A 21694-nucleotide genomic window follows, 5' to 3' on the forward strand; every position below is an offset into this window, starting at 1 on the left:
CCAGTACATAGAAAGCACTTGCTCGTGTAGTACTACAGTACAGCGGCAGCAGGAGGCGCTACTCTGTTGTTTTCACATTCACACGGGACTTTTCATTTGTTCAATTAACTGACAGAAGTTTGGATTTTTCCTTTTTTGTAGTCGTTACCAAAAGGTCACCAAGCAGTTTTACCATCCCCAAAATACTGCAGTGATTGTGGCGTACCGTTACACCCCCGATAATGCAACATTCTTCATCTGTCACGGGGGGGTGCCTGAAAGGAGAAATTCATAATTGGTGTGTTCCAGCCAAAGGTAAGAGAAATTTCAAGCTGCTGCCAGACACACAGCAGCGAGTCTGAGGTAGAGACGTACACGAGGCAACTTGCTGACGTTGGTCGTCAGGTTGAAGCACTTTCGTGAATCTGAGGTGACTGAGATTAGCCACACACGAAGAGAAAATGGACAAAACAATAAATAAGACAAAAAACAATGGAGTGATATGTGGCGTCAGTAAAATGATGACAAAAAGGTAGTTTCAGCGTGTACATTGCAAATGGCATTTCCTGCGTATTGAAAAAAAGTAATCCTGAGAAAACTGCAGCGAGGTAGCGAAGGCCAGTTTTTCAAGCGGCTGAGCAGACGCGGTTTTAAAGGCAACAATCCCCCTGATCTTTGCCCCATTGGCCACTGGGTCCTGGCCAAGGTAGTCCTGGATCAGTCAATGATAGCGGGGCGGCAGGGGTGTCCAAACTATGCCCATCTTTTAAAAGGGGAGGGGCTAAAGGAGAAATAGTTTGAAGTTGTTTCCTTTAAATATGTTTGACTTCTTGGCAGATTGGATGGGGTTCAGCCTGTTTTGCTAAATGTTTCCATAAAAGGTCCGGACACCCCCGTCTCCGAAAACCCCCAAGATAGCTAATTACATTTGATTTGACTTTTTTTTCAACGTTTTTATTTGGCCAACTTGAGTCAACACAGAAAATGAAAGAAATGAACCCATAAGAAGCCAACACTTCAAACGTGTGCCATACGGCTTTGTGCTTGCTCCAAGTCCCCAATGGACACGGAACATGGAAACGTTTTGGACTGGTTGTCATGTGACTATCCGAGGATAAGGCTTCCCCAAAATGGAAGGGTATTATGTACGCCAGCTCATTTCCGGAGTATTGGTTTCTGTTATCCTGCTTTAATGTGGTGTCAGATGTTAAATTCAACTCTTCTTACTGCAGTCCGTCAATGATGTCGTAGAAAACGAGCTAGCAATATATCGCTAACAGGCTCTTCGTCTTCAAATTGCTATGGAAAGCCTGTCAACGTTTGCGGAAAACAATAAAAATGCCAAACTGGTACATTTGTATATATATATATATATATATATATATATACCGCTACTATTAACAAAACATTAGAAGAGTACCGCAACTGCTCGGGTTTACGAGCCAACAAAAGCTGGTATCTTCAACGATGGTAAAGGTCTGCTCGTCCAGCGCCATCATTTCCACGATGGAATCGCAGATGGCTTTAGTCCTCAGGTCGTCGCTGGTAAACATTTTGGGACTTTTCGAACGCTGAGGTGATAGGAACTAGCCCTGGGCGTCATAGCAAAGCTCCATGGTTTTATTTTGCAGAGCATTTGGCAAAACAGTGACGAGTCCCGTGTTCATTTTGTCGGCACAAATGGTCTCCGTGTAATTTTACTTGGAGCAGATTTGGGTGTGGGTTCTTATGGGTTCATAGCAGTAGGAAAGAAATGGAACATGGTGTATGGTATATTACTCCAGGATCAGCACGTAAAAATGTGTCTGACATCACATCTCCTTTCATAACTGGCCGTGCACAACGGGAATGCGTTTTAAATCAAGTCCACCAAAGGTAAAAAAAAAGAGAACTGAGGCTTTCTCCTCATGCCAAGAAAAAAAGACAATGAATACATGAAGTATAACAAAAACCCAAAACATTCACAAAAACTACATAGGTACATGAAAAGGCCTAAAAATCAAAAAGAGGCTAACTGAGCATTTGGAAGGGAAACACGGCGATGAAGAGCAGATATTGGAACGCTGCTCATCGCTATTTCGTCAAAAAGTCTCGACCGCGTTTCGCTTTCAAACCTTCACCTGCATGAAGGGGCAGGATCACGCAAATCAATGTTTTTTCCTACAGCGGACCTACGATGTCCTGTCCTACGTCTACTAACACAACAAGCACTTGAGCAGGTCTCTGAGTAACTCCTGAATGCAAGACATGACACTCACTTTACCCTGTTTCCATCCAGGCCAGTCGGACCTGAGAGAGGAACACACCGGGTGGGCAGCGGCCGAGGTCTCTGAACCTCACCTTTGTGTGCAAAAAAGAGAGTCGTTGCAATGACTGCATTTTTGTCTGCTTGCACATCACAAAACGGATAATCACAAACGACACAAAAAAGTCGAGTAATCAAAGACGATACTTCAAGCGATTCAACACGATCATCTCGTACTTCAAAAATAAAGACCGTATTCTCCAACAATGTGCATATTTGTCACAGAGAGCAAGCACCAGAATGCTCGGAACCCATCGATCCCTCGCTAGAAATCCGACTCAGGTTCCACTGATTATCTGCAAACGCGGCAGGACATTCCTTGCTAGTCACATTCAACTTTACCTGAGACAGTTTGGGCCAGGTCTCACCTAAATCTGCATCTCGGTCTGTGCAAAAGCATGATTGGACCTGGCAGGACCTGACCACAGTCTGACATGCCCACGGTGCCCACGGTAAACACGGTACCCACGGTACCCACGGTGCCCACGGTACCATGCCCAGGTACGAGGCCATCGGCATGACAGTTGATATGAACCGGCTGATCAGTAGGGCTGCAACTACTAACTAAGACTTTTCCTAGTGGCTTCATCTGAAGCTCCTTGTTTGGGTTAAGTCCGTCATCGGGCACAAAATTCCAGACTAAAGGTGCCTTTGAATCCTTGGCTCCCAGTCTACCAAAGTCTTTCCCTTTTCCCTGACAACTGCGCCCTAATGATTGTTTTCCTGGTCCGTTCATCTGAAGCCTGTCGCAATATGAATCAAACACAAACGGCGGTCGGGTCCATCAGTTCTCCAAAGTCAAAGCTCATATTGTTTTGACAGTCGTTCTGCTTTCATGGACGGTGAAAGAAATGAAAAAACCTTCATATTTGAGAGTGTGAAATCAGAGGACATTTTCATATTTCAATGAAAAAACGCTGACTGCAATAGTCGGACATGGTTGCAGCTCTACTGATCAGTTAGTCGCTTCCCCCCAAAACACGCCTGTTGAATGTAAATATGTGTGCAGGTTCAGCAGCATTTGGAAGGGAATCTGGCATATGTTCATCTGTCCATCAGATTGATTGGTTTCTTATCCCGATCCTTCAACGACAAGATTAGTTGTTTTTGTTGAGCTGCAAGCTCCATGCCCGCCGATGGGCATTGAGAAAAAAAAAAAGCATTGCATAACACTTTGGTCAAAAACAAGACAACAAACAGCAAAGCTAGCTACCCTCCAATACCCTTGCAATAAAACCTTACATCCCCAGTCTACGATTGTAAAAAATACCCGTATTCTCCTTTTCCCAAGATCCCAAAGATCCAAATAGCTGTCACCTTAACTCGTGGAATGTTACCTTGACACGACTTCCTCGCGTAAGCAGAACCATCCAAAAAGTCCATGCAGATAAAGTAGCTCTATTTCATACGTTTGCTGGAATAAAAGCGCGTTTTATCCATGTTTGATTTGCACAGCTCTGGTCAACATTCAGCCTGTGAGTGAGGCATCCACTGGGATTCCGTACTGGACTGGACGACTCTTCATTAACACCACAAAAATAGCAATAACATCTTCCTGAGGTAGTCTCAAAACACTTGCCACTCGTGTCTATCTGCCCCCATCTGAATAAAATAAACTCTTTTTTTAAGTCTAGCTCTAACATGGCAACACTGACACATTGAGCAAACTGGATACACACGTGTAAACGCCAAGACCAATGCATCTATGAGCATTTGTTTGTACAGAAGCATGTGCACAGTGGAAATCAGCATACATTCAGCTCTGTCGTGTAATAAATATCACAAGAAAAAAACAAACTAGCTGCTTGTCACATTCACAAAAGGGGCGACCGTTCCCTCGCCGTGGGGGGTGGGGGCGGTGGGGGCGGTGGGGGCGGAGGGGGTCAGGCCGGCCTCTAGTTTCCAGAGGAGGTGGTCACGCAGGGCGACGGGCCAGTCCTGTAGCTGGTCAGGCTTGATTTGCAGGAGTGCAAGACTGCTTTGAACAAGAGAGGGAGCTGCTCCAGCGGGACGTTGACCAGCTTACCTGCGGACGCACCACACGGGATGACAGTGTTAGATTACCTTTCACTCGCCCCAAAGCCACTGAAGGCCGGTCTTGCTGCATGGAAGGATTTCATAGTCAGCCTCTGGGACTTTGCCGGTTCGGCAAACAAGCAAGAGAGATGCTACTACATATGCTAAGTTGGAACGTAACGTTCCACGTATGACCTCTAGAAGCCTTCTTCTTAAGGCGTACTCTCACTCGGCCATCCATGCTGTGCTTCGAAAGCAATATTGATTCTTTTATGTTTACTGTACAGACGGAACTTGAAACTGCCGCCAGGAAAATGACAAACACAAAGTGAGAGCATATTCAAGAGTCAAATGCCATGCGAGTACTATAAATGTGTACATGTTGGCAGGTCTGCACTAAAATGAAAGCCAGGGGGGCCCGCCCCACTGTTTGAGCCCACAGACGAGTTAACCAAGAAAGATATTTGAAACATGCTAGCCTTACCTGCGATACAGCGAATCTCTGGCAGACACATCATGATCTCAGGGAAGCGTTTGGGCTGGTGTGGGTATTTGTACTCCGTGTAATCCTGGCACACATACCAGTAGCGCTTGTTCAGCTGCTCGAGCTGAGAGATGTTTGACAGTCCTCTGATATCTGCAGAAGTGGAACAACATTATACCGCAATGGTAAAATATTCAAATATGCAGAGAGGGTGGTCCTGGTTCTCCTGGTACCTTGATTTAGGAAGTTGATGGCTTTCATGCAGGCGTACTCTTCATTGCTAATCTTCAACTGGTGGAACTTGCGGAACAGATATATCAGCCTCTCCATCACCTCCATGCCGTCCTCACTAAAACTGAGCGAGCACACAGACAGTCCAGCATCAGGCCTTGTTCCACAAAGCCCAAAAGAACCCACACCCATTTCTGCTTTTGTGTGCTTGGACCTACAGATATACTTCCATGTCCATCCATTTTCTATATGTTCACTAGGGCCGCACACACGGCATAGTGACAGCAATCCTTTCTTTTCTTGATAGCAATTCTTTCATTATTCATTCACAGTAATCCCTTGTTTATCCCCGTGAATTGGAGCATAAATAAACAGTTCATAACCTCATAAATACACTTTGACCATTATTAGAACCTTCAAGACACGAAACAACACCCCTATAGGGTGACCTTATAAGGTCACCTTTTATTCTTACTTAAGTCTTCTATTCTCTTATTGTGACCACAAGACACAAGTATCGTAACTGCTTAGAATATCTACAGGGGTTGGTTGTAAAATATGTAAGCATCATGGTGGTGTTTTTTGGTTTTCTTTTGGGGGTTTTCATGCATGTAAGAAGGTGTACACACGCCCGTCCACCGCTGCAGGAAATGAAGACAATAACTTCATATCCTGTCGGTCAATAAGGTCTAAACCAGTGGTGTCCAAAGTGTGGCCTGGGGGGGGGGGGGGTTCTGAAAATATATTTTACAAGAAAACTGAAAAACAAAACAGCAAAAATGAAAAAAATCAGCAGTAGTACAAGAATAAGGTCAAAATATGAAAAAGTCTCAATCGTATGACTATAATGCATTAGAAAAAATAACTTTATAAATAAAAAATATTCCTTTCATTAATTTTTTTAACAAGAGTTGAAATATTAAAAGAAGAAAACAAATTTTTGGAAAATTAGGTTGTGAAAAAAGTACATTACAAGAGTAAAGTCAAAATATTATGGGAATAAAGTCATAGTAAAATTGTTGGAAAATTTCAATTTTACAAATAAAGAGAAAAAAATGTTCTTGTTTGTATAGGAGAGTTCCATATACTTGACATTTTAAAGAAACATTGTATTTTTTTTAAGTTGTAATTTAAACAAAACAAAATCAGTTGTGGTTTTTGTAAAATTAAGTCAGAGAAAGATGTGGGAATAAAGTCAAAACATTACAGGAATTAAACCACACTAAGAAAAGAAAATTTACAAAAATTATACAAGTAGAAAGTTGAAATCTTTGGGGAAAAAACAGCAAAAATGGAGGAAAAAGAGCAGAGTGCAGAATTCATAATAATAATAATAAAAGTTTTCACATGTATCAAAAACATGAGATGCAACTTTTTTTTTTCTTGGAAGATATGTATCGGTAACTTCCGGAACCAAAAAAATGCAAGTGGCCCTTCCATCCTTGGATTTTCCAGTAAGTGGCCCTCGCTGGAAACACTTTGGACACCTTTGGTTAAAACACGTACAATAATACATTTTAATGACAATACATTTTATTTGTATAGCGCTTTTCAGAGTACTCAAGGACACTTTACAGTAGAGAAAAAGAAATAAAAATGGAGTTGTATGACACAAACCACAAAGCTCTTAGCTTTTGGTCATGGCCACTTGCCAGGCGTATCTGCATAGGTTCTGTCGGGGAAGGTAGACTTCCTGTTAAGAAGCATCTTACTAATCATGCTTCTCTTTGAGACAAAGAGCCACTTCATCTAAACATTATCGTTTCTGTCTCCTTCACTTCCCTGAAATAGGAGCCGCCGCTATAAATCCCAAATTCACTCCTAAAGCTCCAGAAATCCAAACTAACCGAGGCGTCAGGCCAGTGTTGTATTTTACGTGGAAACGTGTCACAGGGTTAGATAATCCCAGCCTGATTTACACAGGCGCGACCCCCCCCCCACATCCTTTCCTACCAATAACCAGATAATAACATCACATGGCGGATGAACGGTGCTAGCCGCTGCTCTGCTTTGCCGAGTCCTCCTGTTCACGGACCGCTACGCTGGCCCCCGTCCAATTCCACTCTTGTGCTCCCCTCCAATGATAGGGTACATTATCCAGCATTGGAGGATACAGCGCTAACAGACCGGAACGTCTGGCTGTCTACCTTCATTCTCTGTAAAATATTAGCTGGCCATTATCCCAAAATCTCAAATCCAACATGATCCCAACGATATCTAATAACAGGCGTCGTAAAACATGTCAACTGGGGGCAGCGGATCAAGCTCTCGTGCAGCATTCAGTCTTTGATTTACTTCAATCTCAATTCTATATGCCAAACAAACCCACACACACCCACACGTTCCTGCAAGGTATGCTGGGTAGCTTGTGGTACTTTCACTTTTTGCCATGTTTGTCGCAGTTTTGCTCGATTGCAAAATATGTTGAGGAGGTCATCAGAGAAGTAAACAAGGAGGAGTTAACATCCTCTTCAACGTTTTATTGTTCATAGTTCATATTGTTGCCACTGGGCTACCCAGCATGCCTTGCGGAAATACTAGTTTGAAGTTCGGCGCTTAGCTGTTTTTTATCACCCACCTAGTAGTAGTAGTAGTAGTTGATTTATGTGACGCATTAGCTTTGTTTGCAAGTAGGTCATTCTATTTGATGACCACATACTATATATATACTATATATATATATATACTATATAGTCAGCCCCTCTGCTCATTTGTTTCAGCCAGTGAGGCCCACAAATTTAAAAGGTTGCCCACCCCTGTTCTAAATACAATTTTTAACCATTAGAGCCCTGTAGCCATGAAATAACACCCCTATAGTCACCTTTACACCCCTATTTCCCAACATAGTACACATGATAAGAGAAAATGTGTGCTTCTGTGTGGAAGCCATGTTGGGGGTTCAGAGTTGCGTTTTAGCTCACAGCCGTAAAAGTGGCCCGTGTTAGGGATTATTGTGCCTGCTTTTCAAACCTGCAATAAAAGCCTGTTTTGGTGGCGATCAAGTCTGATGATCTCACATGACTGACACCCGGTGAGCAGTTTAGAATGTTTTCCACAGCCACTTACCCCTGCAGCTCGTCATCAGACGGCGTGTACTTGGCAGTGACGTCAGCCAAGTCGCCAAAGATCTGGGCACTGTAGATGGTGAGGCAGGAGAGCAGGATGAGCTCCTGCCAGGTGGAGCTGAGCAGGCAGGTGTAGTCTTCGATGGAGAGTTCGCAGAAGAAAGGCAACTTCTTGATCCACGAGATCTGGCGGAACAGCAGCTCGTCGGCCAGGCGGCACAGGAGGGCAAACAGCTCCACCTGGGTGACCTTGTAGCTGCCACGCCAGCAGGGGGCCACAAGGTACAGGCGGGATTACAAACACATTTAAAGCACATATCTTGTTTTAGATAATGATGATGCTCTCATGCTGCATGCTAACTGTTAGCATGTTGACATCTTAGCCGTTTCACTCATTGGAAAATAGTGTACACCGTCATCGATGCTGTGAAACCGTTCCAGCGACTGGATGGCTAACCTCCTTCAGTACTTAGTGCTATGTTGCTGTTGGCATGTTAGCATGCTAGCATGTTAGCCATTTGACTCATTTCAAAATGGTGTATGTATACATTCACTGTCAAATCACTTATATCTTTCAGTACTTTGTGCTATCTTGTTAGTTGCAAGCATGCTAATCGTTAGCATTTTGGGCCTTCTAGTCCTTTGACGTAGTAGATACCTCCATGGCATATCATTACAGACTTGCTACCATAAAACGGTGAGCATTCTAGTCTTTTTCCTCAAGTGAGTAAAAAATAGTAGTAGTGCTACTAGTAGCTATGCCATCACATTTTTGGTGCGTCATGCTATCTTGCTGGGTGCCAGAATGCTAACTGTTAGCATTTGAGCCATTACACTCTTTTGAAAATGTCGTACACCTTCACCGATGATGTAAAATGACGAATAAACACACTTAATCTCTTTCAGTACTTAGTACTATCGTTTGACATAGTACATACAGTACTTACATGCCATATTGCGATATCACGACAGAGCTTCTTTATCCCTTTCGGTACTTTTGCTATCTTGCTAGCATGCTAATTCACATTTTTTAGATTTTCCTCATGTGAAACGGAATCTAGCGACTGGCATGATGCCACATCTACGCCATAGAGCCCACATTCTTACGTGGTTACGCGGATGTACAGCATACGTTGACAGAAGTGCAGTGTTGCAGTTACCATAGCAACACAAATGCAACCATGCCGCCCCTAAAATGTCTTCCTCCATACGTTTGTCCAGGTAGCAGAAGTTTCCCGGGCGCACTCACCCATCCTCTATGAGCATCGGCGTGGCCAGGGGGGCCAGGTCTTCTGCAGCCACCAGCTGCAGCACGAGCGGGTGGGACTGGGGGTACAGGCTGCGGGGCTGGGGGGCCAGCAGGCCGGATTGGGCGGCGTAGCTGAAGAGATGTGGTAAAAGCTGGTAATGCGTGGACATGGAGGTGTTGATGTACTGGTCCCTGAGGGCTGCCGTGTAGCCGTTCATTTCCATGGAGCGACTGGAAGCAGACAAGTTCAAAGGTCAAGTGAAGTCAATTGTAATTGTAATTGTAATGAATGAAATGAAATTGTATGATTGCATGCATACTACATGTGCAGAGACCCTAAGGACGGCGTGTAGAAAGAAGGCTTTATGAAATGAACAGAATGTACGGAGCGTGTACTTGCATGCCAGGGCTCGTGCCGCGTTGGCATTTCGTTATTTGTCTTCATTTTGTCTCGGGTTTTATCGGATGAGACAAATATTCTGGTGATTGGCTATCAGCTGATAGCGATAAGACTATTTCTCTAAAATCAGGCTGAAATAAATATTTGTCCTTGCCCAGCGCAGATAGACAACCGGCTCGTCTCCACTGTGAGAAGAGCCGATAGCGCGGCGAGTTCTTTTTGTTTGATGTCATCAAGACGGCTGCAGCGCCACAAACGCAGGCATTCTTGACGCGATGAATACTTTAAGCGGACTCTGGCCAAGATGAATGAGGCATTAGACTGTCAGGGACGGCTCATTATCTGGGCAAACGGCCGACAGGCGGAGACATGCAATGGAGTGGATGAGGCGAGCGACTCACTTGGACGACAGCGTGGAGACGGGGGACGGCTGGTTGCCCTCCGAGGCGCCGTTGCTAGGAGAGCTGTGGTCGCTGTCGCCGTTGTTGCCCCACGTGTGCTCCGGGGCGTCCTCTTTGAACTCCTGGCCTGACATAATGCGTTCAATCTCCTCCTCCGTGATCTAAAAACACCACAATGGCGCACATTTAGCGTATGTCCTCGTCACCAAAAGTATTCCGTGAATTGAGCTCCTCGCTCAGATGTTGCGGCGCAAGGACGCCGCCGCACAATGAAAAGGACAGTCGATGGAGGAAACAAACACCCGTGTTTAGCAACGTGTACTGCACTCATTAAAATGGACAGAAGGCTATATTTAAGCAATGAATATGGCGCGTTGCGTCCATGTGAAACAGCAATGGATTCCTCGTCATAATGGAATAAATGATGCAGCCTTTCAATGGACTGAGTGAATTGACTTGGAATGAATTACAGCACATCTCGGTTGTGTTCCCCGAGATACTTAGCCTCATGTCTCGCATTCTCCTTCCAGACCATTTGCTCACTCGCCAGAGTCAAAGACAAAGCAGCGCTGAATGGAGAAGACTAATGCATAGTGACGAGTCAAGGTCAAGGCCTACTACTGCATCGTGCGTTTACTTCGCCAGCCTCGTCCATGATGGAGCCGCCTTCACTCATCCTCTTCCATCAAACGCCGGAAGCCTGATTTCAATGTTTGTTTACGGGAGAATGCATATTTTACTGTCAGGTGACTTACCTGAACCGGTCCGATGCTTTTGTTCCTCCCTCCTGGCATGCCGTCCTCTCTGATTGCTGCGTGGCAAAGGTAGAGGAGCACTCCATCATTAAGTTCTCCGTGACCATGTGGTGACCATCGTCAATCCCAAAGAAGCTAAACCCTTTTCTAATCCCCGCAAGTCCGTTTTCACTTTTCGAAGAAAACACATCTCATTCACCCAACGTGGGTAATAACTCATAAATACTGTAATGTGGTGGAAAATACAGTTTAACTGGAAAATTATTTTTTTAAAAACAACTGTAAAAATGAACAAATCTTCAGTAATTGTGCAAGAATAAAATCAAAATGTTAAAAGAAAAAGTTGAAATTTACCAAGAAAAACTCGTAATTTTATGAGAATATTGTCATATCAGGAAAAATGAGGTAGTTTTACTTGCACAAACAAATTATTCAAGAAAGAGAAGTTGTAATATCATGAAAAACAAACAAATTGGTATTTTCTGAAAAATAGGTTGGGGAAAATGTTATAATAATAATACAAGAATAAGGTCAACATATTATGGGACTAAAGTCATCATTTTAAGTTGAAATAGTTGAAAAATGTAAAATAATAATAACAAAAAACCCTGTAATTTTAGGAGAATAAAGTAAAAATATTGTGAGAAAAAAATATGTATTCCAACAAGAAGAGTGTCACTATTTAGTGGAATAAACTCATAATATTACGAGGAAAAATGATGTCATTTTAATAGCATAGAGTTGAAATATTAAAGAAAAATTGTGTTGGGGAAAAAGCAATGAGAATGAAGTCAAAATATTCTAAAAAATAAGAAGAACATTTCCAAAACTTATTTCAGAAAAAAGAGAAATAGTTGGAAAGAAACAGCAAATAACCCCTAACCCTAACCCTAACCCTGCTGTAATAAGCATAACGCAGAGGCTTTTACCTTTCCTAAAAGTATTGTCTACATGTGACCTGCCATTAGCTGGCGACCAGACCAGGGTGTTCCCTGCCTGGGTGATGAATATATAATATAGTCAGTTTAACAAGTTTAAAGTCTTCCTACAGGTTTCCCATCGCTATGATATTACTTTTATGACCATGCTACTATCATAATTAATAGCATAGTGATGCTAAGTCATTTATTTCTACCTCAGCACTATCATCAATCCTACTTTCAGATAAAGTACTGCCGTGTGGGATTTCTCCTGCTTTTTATTCCTTCCTGTTTTAGCTGGCAAGACGACAGGGTTTGTCTGTCAGCTAAATTCATAAAACTTCTTGCGATATGTTTCCTTAAAAATGGGAGTCAAGCCATCAGTTTCATGAGTCGAGACAAAAAGAAATGAAATGTTCTCCTACAAATCAGGCTTGACAGGCGTGGCCCACTTGGCCACCGGGGGGCGGTATAGGACCAAGGACCAAGGACCAAGGACCAAGGACCAAGGACCAAGGACCAAGGACCAAGGACCAAGGACCAAGGACCAAGGACCAAGGACCAAGGACCAAGGACCAAGGACCAAGGACCAAGGACTAAGGACTAAGGGAAGCTCCCCTTGGCAGGGCCAGGAGCTGCAGGCAGCATCCCAACATCCCAACATCCCAACATCCCAACATCCATTCCACACATGCGGCTTAAGGCTGGGGAAAATTATGGATATGAATCCATACATGGATGCGCATGCGCGTCATGCGACTTCATGGCTCATTCACTGGTTATGGATGCAATTGACGGTGAAAACTAGATTCATGGCGATGCGTTTGTGGCTATTAAGCGCCGTTTTATTCATGTTCAACCTCACCCCTTATGCTGTTCCCCAGGTGCCATGAATGCACCATCCTTATTTCACGTTTTGTATTGAATACGGACAGAAGCCGTGAGGCACATAAACTACTAGTAACTACTAGTAACTACTAGTAACTACTAGTAACTACTAGTAACTACTAGTAACTACTAGTAACTACTAGTAACTACTAGTAACTACTAGTAACTACTAGTAACTACTAGTAACTACTAGTAACTACTAGTAAAACAGCACGGACGTTCGTAGCAAGCAGCAGCAGGAACTTTCTCTGTTTAACCCCCATGCCCCCCCGCAACGTTTGGACAAAACGTCCGTCGGACGCCGGGAAAAAACCAAGTAAATCAGGTGAGAACAAGTGGATCTTCCGCTTCTTCTTGAATTTGGAAACAATTTTAAAAGGGTAGAAGTTGTTTTACACTTTCTGCTGCTCACTACTGTATAGTAGTACTAGTGTATTACTGTATTAGCCTGCTAGTGTATTACTGTATAGTAGTACTAGTGTATTACTGTATTAGCCTGCTAGTGTATTACTGTATTAGCCTGCTAGTGTATTACTGTATAGTAGTACTAGTGTATTACTGTATTAGCCTGCTAGTGTATTACTGTATTAGCCTGCCAGTGTATTACTGTATTAGCCTGCTAGTGTATTACTGTATTAGCCTGCTAGTGTATTACTGTATTAGCCTGCTAGTGTATTACTGTATTAGCCTGCTAGTGTATTACTGTATAGTAGTACTAGTGTATTACTGTATTAGCCTGCTAGTGTATTACTGTATTAGCCTGCCAGTGTATTACTGTATTAGCCTGCTAGTGTATTACTGTATTAGCCTGCTAGTGTATTACTGTATTAGCCTGCCAGTGTATTACTGTATTAGCCTGCTAGTGTATTACTGTATTAGCCTGCTAGTGTATTACTGTATAGTAGTACTAGTGTATTACTGTATTAGCCTGCCAGTGTATTACTGTATTAGCCTGCCAGTGTATTACTGTATTAGCCTGCCAGTGTATTACTGTATTAGCCTGCTAGTGTATTACTGTATAGTAGTACTAGTGTATTACTGTATTAGCCTGCCAGTGTATTACTGTATTAGCCTGCCAGTGTATTATTGTATTAGCCTGCTAGTGTATTACTGTATTAGCCTGCTAGTGTATTACTGTATAGTAGTACTAGTGTATTACTGTATTAGCCTAGCCGCTAGCGCATTCATATTAGCAGTATGTTTAGCAGACAGGAATATAAATATAGATTCCACTATTGAAAGTGTCACTTTAACTTGTATACTGTATTTTTACAGCAGTAATTATTGTTGAATTGTTTGATTCCACCACTGAAGCACTGCTATTGGAATTGCATAGCCGATGGGAAAGTGGGAGGAAAGTTGTTTTTGGAAAGTTGTTGCTGTTTTAAGATGGCAAAAAGAACGATGAAGAAGTGGCGCATAGTAAAAAAGACAAACAGCACTTTAGTAGAATTTACCGCCACGTGCCGAGAAGGAAGAAAGCCAAAACCTTTTTGGAGGACCATCCTGAATTCCAGTTATTCCCTAATTTACATCATGTTGAATGACATCATATGGCAAGAATTGCACCATATCAGATCAGATTGAATTGCTGTGAACTAAATGGTTATGTCCGGAAAGTTCCAAGTAAGGTTAAAGTACGGTATCGCTGGCAGGGCATGGAGATGAGTACGGAATGGTCCTCCGTGCTGAGATTGGCGGCGTTCCACTTTACCTTTGCGGTTCATCCCCATTTGGAGGCACTTGAGCAGGCGGCAGTACTGGCAGCGATTGCGCTGCTTGCGCGACATCTCGCAGTTCTTGTCCCTGCTGCATCGGTACACGCGCTTGTTGCAGATGCTGCGCTTGAAGAAGCCCTTGCAGCCCTCGCAAGAGATGATGCCGTAGTGCAGGCCTGTGGCTCGGTCGCCACAGATGAGGCAGGTACGCTGCTCCGCTGGATCATCTGAACAAACACATGGAAAACATATTAAAAGGGCAAATGTTGCGTTGCAGTCCTGGGGGTGGTTGGGGCTGAAGTGCTAGCGAGGCGCTTGCAAATCCAGTGGGAGTTTGTGAAATTGGATTTGGTACAAGGACAGAGAACTTTGCATATTTTTATTCATTCTAAAGCTCTGATGAGGAGGCAGCAGCCTCTCTACGTTTTCTAATTCTATAAAAGTGATGAAATGATTGCATTAACAGATCAACTAACAGATGAACACGCGTATAGGAAGCATAGGAAGCATAGGAAGCATAGGAAGCGTAGGAAGCGTAGGAAGCGTAGGAAGCGTAGGAAGCGTAGGAAGCGTAGGAAGCGTAGGAAGCGTAGGAAGCGTAGGAAGCGTAGGAAGCGTAGGAAGCATAGGAAGCATAGGAAGCGTAGGAAGCGTAGGAAGCGTAGGAAGCGTAGGAAGCGTAGGAAGCGTAGGAAGCATAGGAAGCGTAGGAAGCGTAGGAAGCGTAGGAAGCGTAGGAAGCGTAGGAAGCGTAGGAAGCGTAGGAAGCGTAGGAAGCGTAGGAAGCATAGGAAGCGTAGGAAGCATAGGAAGCATAGGAAGCGTAGGAAGCATAGGAAGCATAGGAAGCGTAGGAAGCGTAGGAAGCGTAGGAAGCGTAGGAAGCGTAGGAAGCGTAGGAAGCGTAGGAAGCGTAGGAAGCGTAGGAAGCGTAGGAAGCGTAGGAAGCGTAGGAAGCATAGGAAGCGTAGGAAGCGTAGGAAGCGTAGGAAGCGTAGGAAGCGTAGGAAGCGTAGGAAGCGTAGGAAGCGTAGGAAGCGTAGGAAGCGTAGGAAGCATAGGAAGCGTAGGAAGCGTAGGAAGCATAGGAAGCATAGGAAGCATAGGAAGCATAGGAAGCATAGGAAGCGTAGGAACAGGGACGTCAGTTTCTTTATTTTGGTGGTGGGCTGAAGACGTTTGGGTCAGTCATGAAAAGACGAGCAACATGTCAGCTCTAATTTCCTGGTATTTACATCTGGAGCCGATACACAACTTGGAGGTCGCTCATTGGAACATGTGGCTGACAGGTGTGTCCTACATCACTTGTTCAATTCAATCAATAACTTATTCAATCAATAAATTGCACTGGATGTCTACGCTCTGTTTCAGGTTCTGCTTGTGTAGAATGCATTTTACGGTGAAAGAAACAAAACCAGAGAGCTGTCCATGGGTGAAAAGCAATCATGGGAGAAGATGGAAAGTCAATCAGAAGCATCATTGATCACGGTCACTACTCCATTTGGAATGTAAGAGTAAGACAGGAAGTGAGAGACATGGTGCAGGTAGACGGAGGAATAAATCAGCAGTTGACAGGAACATTGGGAATGCTGGAAAGAAAGAGCCTAAAAGGAGTGTTGGTGACATCAGCAACAACCAGCAGAGGGCAGCAGTGAAGCTTTTTTATGTTGGACTGCTCATGGAAGACTTCATGAACTAAAGTACAATGGCTACAACAGAAGATGCAAAGAAGAATACCAAGGCCTAGCTGGAATTTACCAAAAGGTACAGAAAGGAGCCTCACAAAACCATCAGGCCATAAAGTTGAAGAGCAACATGGCGAGGGATTCCTGTGTGTCGTATGTATTGGATGTGCTGGCCTGCTGGGCTGATGATGAACATGGATATCACTCTCTATCACACTGCTCTCCAAACGGGCGGGACCTTTACCCCCCAGGGGACCCGGGGGCAAGCCAATAACGGTGGCAGACATGCCTGTTTAATGAGTCTTTTCCCTGCGGAGCATTACTTTAGAACGGGGGTGTCCAAACCTCGTCCACGGAGGGCCGCAAATGGAAAACGAGAAAACAAGGATGCGATGGCTACTATGATATATTTTGTTTTGTTAACAGGCTCAAACTAATCCATAGTATTAGTTTTATTTTTTCAAATTAGAGATCCTTTATTTTTGCTTATTCTTCCATTTTTTGCATTTGTAAAATGCTAACTAAACAAGTTAGTGGACAGAAATGATTACTTTTCCTTCCTTCTGTGATGTGTCCATCACTTCTATCCCTCCATGTGCCGCCGTTTACTGTACATCACCCAGATGTACTTCCTGGAGGAACACGGTCCAATGCCTTCTCCAAGTCCCCAAAATACACATAGAATCATTGGGCACCCTCAAGGACCCCCAAGGACCCTGCCAAGAGTGTAGGGCTGGTCCACAGTTACACAACCAAGACGAAACCCACACTGGTCCACCTGAATCCGAGAGACTATCCAACAGATGAACCTCTGCTAGACCTTACCAGGAAGGCTGAGCAGCGTGATCCCACAGTACTTGGAACACACCCTCCTCCGGCCCCTGTTCTTAAAAGGGATGACCACCAGTCCAGTTTGCCAATCCACAGGCATCGCCCTCGATGTCCAGCTGCTATCCTCTACCGAGGAGCCATCACATTGATCAACGTAGAAGCAGGGGAGCTGCTACGTAGCACAAAGGATGTGTTAAGTGGGCCAAGGCGTGCTACAATTGGATGAGTGAGCGTATGCCCTTAATGCTGTTTACCTGGGGGGGGGGGGGGGGGGGTATTATGTGACTGTCACCACTCGTTGGACTGGTCAAACGACACGGTGGTGCACTGTGACTCCAACTATCACTGAAATGAAGAAGATATTTCAGCTTGAAACGAGGGAGCATGCATGAGCAACCAGCCAGCAGGCTCGTGCATTTTGGAAATTTGAATTTCAAATATTTACCAAATTCCAACTCAATACCATAAAAAATCCTTTTGGTGTACAATAATCCCTCACCACTTCATAATTGCCAATTGTAAATAAAAGCAACTTCTAGTTTAGTCAAGTATTTGGATCTATATTTGGATCTATATTTGGATCTATATTTGGATCTATATTTGGATCTATATTTGAATCTATATTTGGATCTATATTTGGGTCATTTCCAGTATCCAAAATGTAACCTTGCTTTGGTAAGGCTGGTGGGCTTCCAGTGCGTCATGTCCTGCACGTGTACAATTGGTTCAGTGTCATGGATGGATGACACTAGAAAACACTGCCCCTTGTGTTTGGGAGGGGAATTGCACACGTTGATCTTTGAAAGCGTGAGGACAGCGTGGGAGGGACGCTGCTGTGACGACACAAAGACATAAAGCCAGTGTAAGCCGCTCTGGGGGGGTGGGGGGGTTGGGGGTTTCATGGAAAGCTGCAAGGTTCATGTACTTAAAGGTAAGCAGAAGGACACCGGGTGGGGGTGGCTCACTCGGGTAGGGTAGGGGGACATATGCTATCAAGTCTTTTGATTGGGGACCTGAGGACTTCTGAAAGCCCAGGGATGGATTAGCATTTAAAAGGTGAGAGCTTTAAATTTGCTCTCCATGCAAGACAATGGGGCATCATAGGGTGACACCATCCTGAGATTACTATTTCTTTCTTTGACTGATTAACGCCATACGGGGGGGGGGGTTAAGCTATGACATACTATAGGCTATCTCCATCTTTCACCAGCAGGATATTCACTCTTGCTGCATCTTCACATAGAAGCAAGAAGCAGGATGGTCTTTGACAACCAGTGAGCATGAACTTATCAGACCATTGAGGAATTACAGAATCAAGGTTAGAACCCCGCTTGGGCACATTTCACTGGGTTTCACCGCACTCTCATCTGCACTCTGGTTCGTTGTACTTCCCCTACTAAAACCGCAACAGGCAACAGAGGATGCGTGATGATGCTGATGCAGTCGGGAGACTGGAACCACTCATCCATCCATCCATCCGTCCATCCACCCATCCATCAATCCATCCATCCATCCATCCATCCACCCATCAATCCACCCATCCATCCATCCATCCACCCATCCATCCACCCATCAATCCATCCATCCATCGATGAATAAACAAGCTCAGCCATGAGAAGACACTAACTTTGGATATCACTCTTTTTGCATATCACTTTTGTTGGCCACACACTGCTCCCCGGCCTTTGCCACTGGTCCAGATCCCCCTGGTCCTGATGCCAGGAACGTGTGTCTGTTTAACCCGTCAAACAGGCAGGAAGGAAGAGAGTTTACTGGTCGGTTTAATACATCACAAAGGAAATGCTGCTTTTAATACAGCCAGCATATCAAGAAATGCTGCAAACGTTTTATCAAAAGTATGAACCGCCTGTGAGAAAATACGTCATACACGGCAATACCACAACTTTACAGATTCTAAGATGACACATGAAAGGGAATATTACATTATTAGTATTTGACATTACCATAACATTAGTGTTTTATTTAGTCTATAAATAAACAATAACATATCTTTAGCTATAGCTATTAGCTTTTTTTTAAATGAATCAATGAATGAATTTTTTGGGCATTGTGTATTTTTTACAAGAAAGAACACGTGTCATCGGGTATTTTAAAGAAGCAAAGGCGCAAGATTAAAGTTGGTACTGAGGGTGAACTAATAGATAAAAGTATTTTTCAGGGCTGCTGGAGACGCCCAGGAAGATGGAATAAATGAGGCGACGCGTCCTCGTTTATGCAGCCGGCCATTTGCCAGCCCTGTGCCGACGGACCCCATGAAAACCGTATATTCCACTAACCTCCCTTTGTGAAATTCCTCTAGCTCTAGCGGCCTTCACTCCGGCTTATTTGCCAAATTTATCACCCCGTCTTTCAAGTGCATGGCCGATTCACACCTTCACACACTTGATCTCAGCGTGCCGGGTCCTGCGACTCCTCCCTTTCCTTCTCAGGACATGACAGTTAAATATTCATGACGTTCACTCAATGGCTCCACTTCCTTATCGTGCTTTCCGAACCGCGTGCTATCGCTTCGCTGGTGCCTTTCACCTCCCGGCCAAGATGGAGAAAAATGGACTCGAGCTTTGACTGGCTTTGGTTTACACCAAAAATACTGCGGATGTTCTCATAGCTTTACAGATGTACAGTCTGTGGGAATACTGTGTTCACAACACCAAATGAAGGGGTTCCTTCCTCCTCGCGGTGTTGGAAAAGGACACCTACAAAGGAACCGCTATTCTGTGAATAAATGTACACACTCTCGTCATATTCCTCGTCGACTGCTGAAAGATCTTACAGTCATTTACATCAAATAAAATCTTATTTACATCATACAGTCGAGAATGTGGATTTATTTATGTACTTTGTCTGCAGAAAAGACATCTCAATCCTAGTTTTTTGACCATTTATAAGTATGGTACATGATAAGGTCAAATGTACACAACACGGTTGTGGAGTGGTCAATAAGAGGTGAGCCGCTCTTATAGGTGAAAAAAAACTAAACAAAGAAAATAGTAGTTGGGAAATTTACAGTATACTTGTACCACTGTTAAAAAAAAGCCCAGCATTTTTACGTGTAAATGTCTTGATACTTCATTCATAATGTTTTTTTGTCAAGCGTTGAGATTTCACACTTTATACAGCAGTCCTTGAACGCACCGTAGTTGCTATCAGACGCAAACGTGAAACTTATACACAGTGTGATTGAAAAGCAACTCCCTATTTTTAGATACTTATTTATTCATAAGCTGTTAATATTTTCTAAATTATTCCATTAATTCCTTAATAATTACTGGTAAGGAAAAAATAGCGATGAGTAGCTATACATTTTATGCTAAGTGTGTGAGGGATATTTAAGGGAGATCTAAAAATTGCATTAGCCACTTTTATTGAAAATGATGATCTGAAATCGAAAGTCAACCTCAAGGTAGCAGGAGAGAAGAAAATGTATATTTTTATGGGATTATTAATTATCAATCGACAGTTTTTCACTATTGGTTGGTGGCCGGCCAAAGAGGAGTAGAAAGAAGCAGAGCTGAGATAATAATGCTCAGCCTTGGTGGGTGAAACAAAGCAGTAGTAGCAGTAGTAGTAGTAGCAGTAGCAGTAGTAGTAGTAGTAGTAGTAGTAGTAGTAGCGGTTACATGGTTAGGATTGACAACTACTCTTTTACATAGCGGATGTTCGCTAATGGAGCACAGCCAAAAGTACACACAAACATCAATGCTAACCAAGTGTACAGTACATACAGTACGTAATACTCACTAATAACCTTAAGATCAAACACCACAAGAATCACTTGTATTTTCCTCCTATTGCACTTCATTCATTCAATGTATTCATTAGATTATGAATATGACTATTATATTATTTACTATTGAATTTATTATTATTATAATCACGATTCCCATTTGACGTTGTAAGCTGTTCAAATCATTTTCCCAGTATGCAACATCCAGTATCGTTGATACTGTAAATACTGTAAATACTGTAAATGTGTCCCGGTGTGGTGTGTCTCCACAGGAAGTGACATCAGGGGTTCAGACTTGAGTTTTAGCTTGGCGTGGGTGACTGTGCCTGTTGTGGCATCATTCAACCCGTGTACAGTATCGTGATTGGAATCAATTGGTATCAATACCGGCCCTGCATTTACTTGGTATTGGAACTATTCTACTACTATTTTTTCTACTATTGATCCGTTAAGAAACGGCGGCGTACTATGTTAACACGGGAAGTGAACAAACTAAATTAGAGTACATAAAAGCTGCTTCTTCCTACTCCTTTTCGGGCATGTTGAAGTTCCTTCATGTAACACGTTGAGCGTGTTTGAAGCAAATAAAGCGTGAACAACCAACGGTGGCTTGGCCAGAAGACGTATACTGTAGTCATTCTCTGGCTAAAAAAACAATAAAGGAGGGAACCTTCCCACACACACGCACACACACACACACACACACACACACACACACACACTTACTACCCCCGAAAGCCATTAAAGGCTGCATTGTTTCCCAGGGGTCAGCCCGGGTTTCATTCCAAACTTTTAACGTAAACCAGGAAATGAAATTGAGCATCTTTAAACTCTTGGCAAGAAAACAACATTTAGTAAATATGTAAAATCACGGTCAAAAATACCTGATGTCCATCTACTAAAATCTCAAATAGATTAGTTAAAATAATCTGAAAAACCATAAAACATAAATCTGACTCTTGGTGGAAGATTATTAGCATACCATTACTATAAGTACAACAATTCATTGATGATCGGTC

General features: G+C 43.4%; 1 protein-coding gene across 2 annotated transcripts in view; it reads right to left on the reverse strand.

Annotated features, from left to right (window-relative positions):
• Positions 1–2790: 2790 nt before the first annotated feature.
• nr6a1a (nuclear receptor subfamily 6, group A, member 1a) overlaps positions 2791–21694 on the reverse strand; it is a 73784-nt gene continuing 54880 nt past the window's right edge. For both annotated transcript variants that reach the window (XM_058070804.2, XM_058070805.2), the window contains exons 2-9: positions 14408–14638; positions 10886–10941; positions 10131–10291; positions 9330–9560; positions 8082–8336; positions 5018–5139; positions 4785–4937; positions 2791–4310 (exon numbers count right to left, since the gene is read on the reverse strand). In XM_058070804.2, the coding sequence (XP_057926787.1) occupies positions 4180–4310; positions 4785–4937; positions 5018–5139; positions 8082–8336; positions 9330–9560; positions 10131–10291; positions 10886–10941; positions 14408–14638 (1340 nt within the window). In that variant the 3' untranslated portion in view covers positions 2791–4179. The remainder of the gene's footprint in view (positions 4311–4784; positions 4938–5017; positions 5140–8081; positions 8337–9329; positions 9561–10130; positions 10292–10885; positions 10942–14407; positions 14639–21694) is intronic.

Source organism: Doryrhamphus excisus, linkage group LG3 (assembly GCF_037039965.1).
Source record: "Doryrhamphus excisus strain RoL-2023G ecotype Guam linkage group LG3, RoL_Dexc_Guam_v1.1, whole genome shotgun sequence".
Classification (NCBI taxonomy): domain Eukaryota; kingdom Metazoa; phylum Chordata; class Actinopteri; order Syngnathiformes; family Syngnathidae; genus Doryrhamphus; species Doryrhamphus excisus.